Source organism: Euwallacea fornicatus, chromosome 15 (genome assembly GCF_040115645.1).
Source record: "Euwallacea fornicatus isolate EFF26 chromosome 15, ASM4011564v1, whole genome shotgun sequence".
In the NCBI taxonomy this organism is placed as follows: Eukaryota; Metazoa; Arthropoda; class Insecta; order Coleoptera; family Curculionidae; genus Euwallacea; species Euwallacea fornicatus.
Window position 1 is genome coordinate 2,277,303 of NC_089555.1, and position 10,881 is coordinate 2,288,183.

The 10,881-nt window shown below is 39.8% G+C and overlaps 2 protein-coding genes across 5 annotated transcripts in view; one reads left to right on the forward strand and one right to left on the reverse strand.

Annotated features, from left to right (window-relative positions):
- The window catches only part of LOC136343548 (O-acyltransferase like protein-like), a 50,189-nt gene extending 42,362 nt beyond the window's left edge, over positions 1–7,827 (forward strand). For 2 of the 4 annotated variants that reach the window (XM_066290330.1, XM_066290329.1), the window contains exons 2-13: positions 2,728–2,985; positions 3,093–3,299; positions 3,352–3,551; positions 4,801–5,018; positions 5,071–5,138; positions 5,193–5,386; positions 5,903–6,232; positions 6,282–6,469; positions 6,529–6,854; positions 6,904–7,046; positions 7,105–7,228; positions 7,493–7,827. In XM_066290330.1, the coding sequence (XP_066146427.1) occupies positions 2,802–2,985; positions 3,093–3,299; positions 3,352–3,551; positions 4,801–5,018; positions 5,071–5,138; positions 5,193–5,386; positions 5,903–6,232; positions 6,282–6,469; positions 6,529–6,854; positions 6,904–7,046; positions 7,105–7,228; positions 7,493–7,539 (2,229 nt within the window). In that variant the 5' untranslated portion in view covers positions 2,728–2,801 and the 3' untranslated portion in view covers positions 7,540–7,827. Of the gene's footprint in view, positions 1–2,319; positions 2,986–3,092; positions 3,300–3,351; positions 3,552–4,800; positions 5,019–5,070; positions 5,139–5,192; positions 5,387–5,902; positions 6,233–6,281; positions 6,470–6,528; positions 6,855–6,903; positions 7,047–7,104; positions 7,229–7,492 lie in introns of those variants that run through there. The other 2 variants (XM_066290328.1, XM_066290327.1) reach the window with 2 other exon arrangements.
- Positions 7,828–7,968: 141 nt separating this feature from the next.
- LOC136343550 (uncharacterized) lies at positions 7,969–10,418 on the reverse strand. The gene is made up of 6 exons (XM_066290331.1): positions 9,947–10,418; positions 9,056–9,211; positions 8,784–9,001; positions 8,578–8,730; positions 8,338–8,521; positions 7,969–8,275 (listed from the first exon to the last, which is right to left on the reverse strand). Exons 1-6 carry the CDS (start codon positions 10,170–10,172, stop codon positions 8,019–8,021), a joined length of 1,194 nt encoding a protein of 397 aa, XP_066146428.1. The 5' UTR covers positions 10,173–10,418; the 3' UTR covers positions 7,969–8,018.
- Positions 10,419–10,881: the final 463 nt, after the last annotated feature.

Here is a 10,881-nt window from a genome sequence, read left to right on the forward strand (position 1 = left end):
AGGACAGTGAGGAATTCAGGGTGACCCTCAAAAACATGTAATGGGTTTAAATCGGGTCTTCCGGGTGGACTTACCCAACTGGAGTCTCCCTTTCTGGTCGGCAGTGTCCAAACTTAACTTCTTGAACTGGAGGGTCGGAGTTTCCTTTCTTCGCCTGGAGGGCGATGATGCCCCTGATTGACAAAATTGGCAAAATTCCAATTTATATCCTATTTGACGCCTACATTGGCACTTTTTTAATACGTTGCTTCGGCAAGTGAAAAACAATCACAAATTTCCCTGGTTGCCCTACAGAGTCCTGTTAAGCACAGGTATTATAATATGTAATATCACATTAATTAGTAGACATAAATTTTAAATTAAGCATCTCATTTTCGATGATTTCCTATAACATTTAAATTAATTAATATTATAGCCGTAATTCTAATTTTGCAGGATATACGTGATATATTAGCAATCTATTTAATTTACCGATCGCTCTCGAATAAAAATTATAACACTAGCATTGCTAGTAATCATTATTATTATTATTGAATAATTCATAAATTATATTTGTGGCAGGTTTAACGTGGTTATTAATTCATGGAGGGCATAATAAATAAGTAACATGGTTAAATTAGGGCACAGAAACACTCTGGATTTAAGACCTATTGACTCTAAACACGAAGTTATTTTCCAACAGCATGGATGTGATATTATAATCGTTCCTAGGCAGCTCAAGAAAACTCTCATGGAAAATGGGATATGCGAACACTGCTGTTTTCAAAACAGATTTACGGCTCACGAAGTTTAACTTTTGCTATCTTATATTGCGTTGAAGATATACAGGATGTCCCAGAAATAATCGCACAGATAAGTGTTGAGAGCTAGAGGGTAAAAACGTAGAGTTGGAGTTGCGTCACTCAAAGGTTGCTCGTTTTCAAGCTGCAAAGTGTCCAAATATATGTTTGATTCTGTACACCGATAATAAAACCCACAGCGTGTGATTTTCAGGCTTCAATTGCTCCTAGAAGATTTTTGAAGTGATAAATTGAATTAACAGTAAAATGTGTATCATACCATTGAACGTTGGGAAAACGGCTCAAACATCCCTCATAAGGAAGACGAGCACTTTTTCCAAGGTATATTCAGCTGGATCGCTCTATTGCATCCACCATTGGTAGCAACATTTCCGAGACACTCTATATATTGCTATTGTACACTAAAGAAATGTGAAATACTTCACTATAAAAATGGTTCGCCCTTAACGTGGACAAAACATATCATACAAAACACGAGGGAGAGTTTGGAGCCCTGTAAAATCCAATATGAGGCAAGGACTTGTCTTGAATCAGGTTTTAAGCACGTTTGCTTTAAATGACGTTAACAATAATTTTCCATGAGATCACGTCGAGTTTAAAATGAAATTAAGGGCTCTCGAGCCTCTAACTTTCAAATATGGAGTTAGTTTAGTATTAGAGTGGTGCGTTACTTGATTATCATTTATTAGAGAAGAGAGTAAACACTCTGTTGGTTATGGGTCCATACTACCATCACCAATCTATGTCATTGTGGCTGTGACCGGTTGGAAAACCTAACATTTTAAAAGTAATCATCATGGAAAGAACCACCTCTACGCCTGTAGGTTAATAGATTAGGTGTCAAAGTGTGTGGAAAACATACTTTGGACATTGTTCGGCTGCGTTCCTAGATGTGTTTGGAAGAATTAGTCATGCATGTACCATATGAAGTAAATCCCTCTTTTGGTTTGCAAAAATAGTCATGAAGGGAATGATTTCTCGCCGATTTGTTGATAGATTAGGCACTAAAGTATCTGAAAAAATTCTTTCGTTACGTTCCTGGATCCCGCTAGGAAGTTTTGACGATTTAGTCATCTGTGCACCATATGAATTTAATTTCTTTTATGGGTTCGAAAAAATTGATTTCATGGAGGAAAGTGCCTCCACGCCTATGGCTTACTAAATTAGATATCAAAGTACCTGAACAAAAATTCACTTAATGAGACTCAGCTGCGCTGCTGGAAATCTCCGGCAATTTCTGGACGATTTAGTCATGTTCTATACAAAATAAATATCTTTTTGGGTCGGAATATTTGTCGCATTATTAATCGTACTGCTGGAAAACGCTATTACGGTTAAGGAGTGTCTGTTATATCTCGAAAATGCTATTAAGGTCATCCGATAATGTTCCAATTAAAATTTATAAATTGCTGTATTTGCGTTGTAATTATTACGTCGAATCTCTCTCTCACCCTTCCTCTCTCTCTCTCCCTCTCTCCCTCTCTCCCTCTCTCCCTCTCTCCCTCTCTCCCTCTCTCCCTCTCACCGTCTCTCCCTCTCTCCTCCTCTTTCTCTCTTTCTCCCTGAGGTAGAATGATTAATAATTTATTAATTTTGTTAACACAAAACTTATAGAAATAGGTCACAAATAAGCCATCAAAACCAGTAAATTTCGCAATTTTAGCTGAACGGCATAATTCATAGTATTTCAGCAGCCATGACGAGTTGATGACATGTGCAATTTAACCATCAAAGAGCTTATTAAAGCTTGAAATATTGGAGTGCTTTGCAATGGCTGATGCAAATTATTAATGATGCAGTGTCATCCAGTTTGAGTGTATTTGCGACAGTAGAATGTTTTAGAGACTCCTGAGCCCCGCATAGAGCAGTTCCTCCTCCATCGCTCACATGGCTGGACTAAAGTATTTCTTGCTTTTAACCCTCCTAGGCATTTCGGTCGAAAGCTGGAAGTTTTACGCTTTGAACAGCAGTGGCTCACCAAAGTCCAATTTAACGCAACCGATGGAAAATAATGCAGTTATAAGTACCGAAAACGAAAATTTAATTTCCACAAACCGAGAGGCGCAAAATCGACTTTCCAAAATTGATTTCGCTCAAGCCGACACAAACGACGGAAAAATCACGGAGCAAAAAGACATGTCTGCGGGTAAAAGGATTAAATCCGGGGAAATGAAGTTCGAAAGTGGTAAGTTCGAATTTTTCCGAATTAGTTTCGGGTTAGTTCAGGTTAGCGGGGGCTGCAACGAATTGCTTCTGGGAGGGGTCAGCGCGCCAAAATAATGCCCATTTCAGACGCAGCGGGACATCCGAAGGTTAACGGGAGCAAATCGCCAGCAAACACGACACGAAAACCCGTAAAACTCAATTCCAAACAAGGATTTATAATGAACCAGATTTTAAGCACCTACGGATTAAACGACGTCAACAACTCTTTGTGTAAGGCTCACATCAATGAGTTTAAAGTTGGATTGAGAGCCCTGGAGCCGTGGGCCCTGAGAAGTGAGCCAAAGCAGCTTTTCCTTGGCAATTTACGAATCGTTTCGTGTTGAAGTGTTCGATGCGTCATCCAAGCTAATGTCTGGAATTCTTGGAGGAAATTTGGCTGAGCTGGGAGCCTGGGAGCAGTGCCTCAACGTCCGTGAGCAGACCGCCTCGGGGCTCATCAAGGGGCGCCATTGCATGCTACACGTTTACCCCTCGGATGACCTGCTCAAGACCATACTGGGATTCAGGCAAAAAATTTCTGAGAAGGTACTTCTTTCGTCACTACGAAAAGCTTTACGTGCTCGTCCGCACTCGCCTCTCTTAAATAATACATTTAACTTCCAAAACTGCTATTACAAGAAGTTTTTATGGATTAACTAAATCTGGAAAATTAAACCGGGTTATTACAGTTAATAGCCATTCGAGAATTTTATTTTTAAGTGCCGGCAATTTGAGCTAGACGGTTTCTCGTTAAAGGGCTCGTAATACCGAAAGTTTGTGGAAATTTTGTTTTGAAGACCGGCAGCGTTCAAAAACGACTCTATTTTCAGAGCTTCTTCCGGCTAAAATGTTGCTTGTTTACACTCGATTTATCCCAATATTCTAAAAGGGTCTCCAAGTACAAATTGAATTTTCGATCGGGCAGCGGCGAAGATGGAAAGATTTCTATTGACCAATCCTATGAAGGGCCCCCGGGTCCTGAAGGCTCCAAAATTAAGAGCTTATGCGAAAAGATTCTGGAGAAGGAGGGCAATATTGAGTCCGACACTTAATGGAGATGTATATAGACGAAAAAAGTTCCCATGTAAGATTTAAAGTTTGAACGGCGGGCGGGCCTTAAATACTGGATGTCCGACAAGATCCTTTTAGAAACCGCTGCCAATCAACTGTCAACCGCTAAAATGCCGGTTAACCTGGATTAGAAACCGAACACTGGCTTGATTACGTCTGGCACGTTGATTTCCAGGCAAATATTGGCATGTCGAATCGCTCCGTCGCCGAGTTCAGCAATACAAAAAGGGTTGATTGCGAAAAAGTTCCTTATGGAAAACGTACGTGAAAAAAGTTCCATTATCTTGCTGGAGAGTGAAGCTCACAAGTACACCACCCATGGAAAACTGTAGATTAACAAAGAAAGTAATGTAAAATCCCATAAGGAAATCAAATTGGGCGAACCACAATATCGCAATTCCCGCCGCCGCCGCTCCCGCCCCCCAACCCCCCCTCGTACTCGCCCTCCAAGCATAGCAAGGACAACAACAACAGCCTCACTTACCGCGTGCGCATCGCTTATCATGTTATTACCTGTTGTGTCTTGGCCTATTGTCCATCTAGTATAAACAGCAAACGCCACAACAATGACGAGGACTATATAAACATCAACAAAGACAACATCAAGGCAACACAAATTATACCCAAGACAATAGGACAGTGACGCAACAAATAAGAGTATGAAAATCCATGCGCAGGCGACGGGCAAAACTGCCCCAACTTGGCCCTTTTACGCCTTTTTCAGCATTTCGCAAACTTGCGAGTCAACGTACTTGAAGACCTGAAAATAATGTGGTCAGTGTGCGTACCGGACTCGTGCAATCACCACGACGTTCTCAACCATTTCGGCAAACTTGTAACTGAGTTAGGTGATGGCCTCAACTTCACGATATCGCTGTCTGAGGGTCACTGCACGACCATAGACGATTTGCCAAGGGTAACTCAAGGAGACTTCATTTACTTGTAACTTGTCAATTTTCTGAGTTATTGGTCTTCTGAGTTCAATGAATTTCAGGCTTTGTGCCGGATTGGTGTTGGCAACAGTAGCGATCAGTACCATTGCAGACATGTTAATGGCCGAAGGTCAGACTGTTGCCGACTTTTCATGATATAATTTCCAAAGAAATTTCCTTTCAGACGAAGTTTTTGGCATAATAAATTTGTTTTCGTTGAAACGGAACGCCGCAGCTCTATTTTCACGTTCCAGAAGCAAAAATGACATTCGTTGTTTGCACGGTATACGACTTTTATCGATTTACTTCATAGTTTATGGACATCGATTTGTACACAATTTGGTCACCCCTGTACTAAATTCTATGGATTTTGTTGACGTGAGTAAACAACATTAAAGGCAAAATACAAGGGCTTTATTAAAATTTGATGGTTCGTTCATTCTTTTACTTTTTGGGAATAACGTCTCAAAAACCAATAGAGATGGAAACGCACAATACTTCAGTTAAAACTAATTGAGAATAACATTCATTCCTTACCAAGGATTGGCCATGACAAGAAAGATCACTGACCTGCTCAATAGTCCAATGACGACAGATTCGCCATTGTTGAGAATCCTTTGTTTTTGTTTACTCTATTTGGAAATAACGCCTCACACACAAATACAGGTGAGATCACACACCATTCTCAGTTAAAACTAACCAGGAACAGAATACCTCTTTACTAAGTGTCAGTTGTATAAAATATGACGAGTGCCCTCCTTATTGTTCCACTGTAAGTGCATTCACCATTGTCAAGAATCCCAACTTCACCTCTACTGGTGAGTAAGGCAGCGTTCCCAAAAAATGAAAGAAAAAATGGACAACCCGCCTCAAACCTATTCGTTACTCTTATAGTGGCTAGAGTCCTATGCAGCCACCACAATTCATGGTGCTACCACTACAGTAGACACCTTCATCGTAGTGGCCTCTACTTTAGTCAGCTACACTTATTTCACTATAACATCGAGAGGTATTAAAATCAACATTCTCCTGTTTTACTTGAACAGGCACTTGAGGCTCCTGGCCCCCTTTATGTTGGCAATAGGGTGCTACATCACCCTAACCAAGCACTTCGGGGGTGGCCCCTTGTACCATAGTTTCGCAAAGTCTTTTGAAAACAGTTGTAGTAGCTATTGGTGGGCTGCTTTACTTAACATTCAACCTTTTGTTAATCCTCGAGATATCGTAAGTATTAGAGTACTCTCGATGGGTCGAAATTAATGATGAAGTTCAGTGCATAGTTCAAACGTGGTTCTTGAGCATTGACATGTTTTGGTACTACATGTCGCCATTCCTCCTGATAGCTTTAGCCAGAAATCAATTAACTGGATACATATTATTATTCAGTGTTTACATGGGCTGCACCGCAGTTAACTTTTACGTGGCTTGGGCTCATGAGTTCAATGGGCAAATGCCAGTAACGTATGGACCCATAATATCGATTCGACCTTGATTTGGTTTACTTTTGGTTTTATTTCTAGGCCGCGGCTGCTCTCATCGGATTATTTTGCCTACCATTATACCCAGCCTGTAGTCCGGGGAGGGCCTTATATCTTGGGATTAGTCTTCGGTCATGCCCTGTTCAGGACGAAGGATCAAAAAGTTAAAATTTCGAAAATTACGAACATAATCGGATGGATCGCTGCCTCCATTTCTATGCCTTTTATTGTGATGATAACTCGTTCATTTCGTTTAGAGGATTTTGAGTACAACAGGCTGTACTCCTCACTTTTCCTCGCCACCCATCGCTCAGTTTGGAGTTTAGGAGTTATTTGGATAATTTGGGCTTGTCACAATGGCTATGGAGGTAAGGACGTGTTTCTCACGTATATTTCTAATTAAAATCCAAATTTCAGGTCTCGTAAATACCTTCCTCTCTTGCGATGCCTTCAGGATATTGGGGAGACTTGGCTATAACGTGTTTCTCTTTCACTATCTTTTCCAATCAGCGGTGCAAAATTCCAAAAAAGCCCCCACGTATTTTTCCCATTTCCTTTCGGTAAGTTGCAGTTTGTCTTGCGCAGTGATTCATAGTGGTAATGTTGGACCATGATCAGACCCTGGACTCTATGGGTGATATGCTGATAACCTTAATCTTGTCAGTGCCTCTGACGCTTTGCTTTGAATATCCTTTCAATAGGATGTGCGGCTTGGTGCTGAGGCGCACAGTTCCTCGATCAGGTAAGGTCACACGTACAAGGGGTCTATTTCTGGAGATCAATCAGGTAGAAAGAGTAAGACTGAATTACCTAAACTGAAGAGAAATAAAAATGTTTTTCCAAAATGTTGGTTTTTGGAATATCTCCGAAAGTCGTCGGAATTCTACGAAATGGTGCCCCAGTTTAATCGACCTCTTATGTCTTATGGGTACCGAGATTCTCGTGGCTGATTTCCAGAATCGGACAGTTTGTAGTTTCAAATCAATGGAAATGTTTTCTATTTCAGATAATACTATTAAGGTCAAACCCAGTGACTTAAATAAGAAAATTTAAAATCCCAATTTGACCATAAGATTCTAGTATTGTGTAGGGAATTTTTGTCCTAATTTAGAAGCTAATAAAGATCGATAAACATACTGGAGTATTCACAAGCTGAAAAGATCTGACAACGCCGAATACGCTTCGCCTGTTTACGTCACTCAACTCGTAGGCATGCTAATTTTAAAACAAATGAGAGCTGCCGTGTTGCCTGTTTTTAGCTTTCTAAACTTTGTTGGGTTTTATAGGTAGAATTTTACTTATACTACGATATTGTTTTATTTAAGAATAAAATCAAAAAATCCCTTTTGGAGAAAAGTGTTAGCCCATTTGCATAAATTCATTATTATTACAGCTTATGGAGGAATTTGATGGTAGTCACCTCACAGTCGTATTTACCAGTACAATTAATTCGACCGTAAAGGTGAAATAAAACATACTGACTTAAGAAAATCAAAATTTTATCATTCACAAAATTGTTCCTTACAAAAATATTAGACTATGTCAGGGTCAGGTTTACTAAGAATTCTCTTCTCGCTATCGAAATTTGAATCCACCACCTCACTTGCATATGAATCCTCCACATCCAAAATAATCCTCAGATAGTGGCAAGGAAATATCACGCAATCGCCGTTAGACTCTTTCCCATCCTTGTAAATGCCTCGAACAAGTAAAGAATTCGAGCAGTTTATTACTACTAAGGCCGTAAAGCCGACAAAGTGGGATAATAGGCAGCTCAATTGCACATCATCTAAATTGGTCATGTATATTGGTAGTAGTTATCGCTCGTTTTCAGGCAATTTTAGAACATACCTGGCAAAAAATAAATATTTATCAGACTCCAAACCCCCCTCCAGTACAACAAGGTGGCAATGCAACAGAGGGTAATGTAGCAGTCTGCTATGACTATTTTGCGCCATCCTGTGTATACCGAACACGAACATTTCATGGTTTTTTCTAGCCTAAAGACTAAGCCCACCGAGAGCAGTCCTAATACCTGTGAAAAAAATCTGTATTAGTCTGCCTGATTTGTCAAGGAATGGACAAATTTACTAGACTTGACCAAGAAGAGAATTTGAAGTCCTCAGGTATCAAGAGGATATCAATAATGACCCATGCTCCCCTCCAGAATATCACCACCAAGTTCCCCATAATTGCTACTGAAAAGAACGCATCTAGAGCTGTGAGAAAGACACTTTTCTGGCACTAAAATCGCATCAAATTACGCAACAAAGCAACTAAAAACATGTCAATCTTACTTTTCTCCGAAACATCGTGGGGAACAGAAAGACGTAGTTGCTCTTGTCTATACAAATGGCAAATGGAGGAGCAATGGAATTCCTAAGCCCCTTTAGAGCTATTAATAACAAGAAAGTTGATGTGCACAGTATTAAAAACCAGTGGCTTCCCTCCGCAATCACCACGCCATTGGACCTAAGTTTCAGGGAAGTCAGTAAGTCTATCAGACCCCAACCACCTATTCGATAATCTTTAAAATATTTAAGAAGTCATTCATAAGGTGATAACAGACCTTTCCAATGCAGAATGGTAGCAGTGAAGAAAACGTAGGTATATAACCTTCGCGCAAAATGGAAGATTATCTTAAGGCCCCAGTGCTTATCTGAACTTATAATGGCTGCATGCAAACTGTCTTGCCCTACAGCCAGAGATACATGAATTATCATACCTAAAAAATTACGGTTTTTTAACTACGAGGGACGCCTTGAGTGGAGTTCATTCTGGAGGGAAATACATTTTTACCTTTTAAAGGCCATTAAAGGATACTTATTCCCGACATAAACGGCTTTGCACCCACGATTTAATGCTGGGTAGGCGGGAAACTAATTTGCTATTTGCAGTAATACGATTTTTACGTCCGCTAATCAGTCGTTTTTGTAATAATAGTACAAGTAACGAAATTGCTATTGATAACGACAATATTTTCGTCGCGATAGAATATAGGTAAAACGTAAATAGATCCGTCTGGATGTTGGCGAAGCCAACAAGAATCTGCAGTGCATCTTGAAGTTAAGTAAACTTAACATTGTGTTGGAAATGAGGCGCGCATCTGAGCAAATAAGTACATTATAAGAGAGAGCCTCATTGTGATTGTCCAGTATTAAAAGCTGCTCAAAAGATAATGCGAAAACACGCTGCACACCACTAAAAAATATCCACAAAAAAATTCAAAAAGAGCAACGTTAACAGGCGCATTCGCCATTCTGTTCAGAATAGATTTTGATTAATTAACATTTTATTTATGCATTAACTTTCTGGAATACATAGTCAGCTTAATGCTATACAATCCTGATTAAAACTCTCAACCGAAAATTACATACGATTTTTTTTGGCTTAAAACAAAAAGTTTTAAAATCGATAGTAAAAACTGCTCCGCTTAATTTTAAACTTTATGAGAGCTTACCAATTAAAAAACATGATAAATTCGGAAAGTACTTTGCATGCAAATCCATAAACCCCCACGAGCCCCTCCAGCAGAAAATCACCAGCGGCGTAACGACGAAAATCGACAATAACGTGTCCACTAAACCAAGTGCCGAAGTCCTATTGGGTTCCTGGTCACTTTTTTGCATCACCAAGGCAATTTTTTGAATGTCGCCACTTAACGTTTTCTTATCGTTGAACGCCATGATATTCGACGCGGGGGTCTAAAGTGCTTCTACACGATAAATGTGACTTTATCCACTTTATACAATAATTGTCATCATAATTCTAAGTTAAACTGCAAACAGATAAATTAGTCCTTTATAGATTGTCGAGTTTCGTATAAATGAACTGGGCAAATATTTGGGGTTTTGCTTTAGTGTGAATTTGTATTCGCAACTAACTATTTTTATCAGATTTGTCCCCTAGGAGCGCATTGTTATCGTGTACTAAGATAAAGACGAATGCTGCCTTTTGATTTTTCATATTTTGCGTGGGTTTACTGACACTATCGAAATTTTATCGCCACCATAAACGCGAATTACACCCCAATAAAAGCTACAACAAAGGGATATAATTGGAAGGTGACTTTTACGATCAAAATAAATATTTACCGGTGAATTTGGAAAAATTCGGCAAAAACAGCACGCAATTAACAAAATCACCAACCGAGCGAATTGGGGTGCGCTGCCATCATCGGGCAGAATTAATTTTCCCGTGGTGCTCCTCATGACAGCCCCATAAGCGAATCAGAGCCAAAGTCACAATAAGACGCATGGGAATATCACAACCAGCTGTGAATCTAGATTTAGCGAGTCGTCTTTAATTAGGGAAGCCGTGCCGACAATGAGAAATATCGGAAATTACCTGCTTTAGCGCCTGAATATTAATTAACCAATCAGCCGAATAATTTGC

Excerpts from the sequence above, each read along its gene's own strand:
- LOC136343550 (XM_066290331.1), bottom strand. The coding sequence starts at position 10,172 with ATGGCGTTCAACGATAAGAAAACGTTAAGTGGCGACATTCAAAAAATT. Across the intron at positions 8,731-8,783 it reads CCACGATGTTTCGGAGAAAA|TGCCAGAAAAGTGTCTTTCT; the intron begins GTAAGATTGACA and ends ATGCGATTTTAG. Across the intron at positions 8,276-8,337 it reads AAATATTTATTTTTTGCCAG|ATGATGTGCAATTGAGCTGC; the intron begins GTATGTTCTAAA and ends TGACCAATTTAG.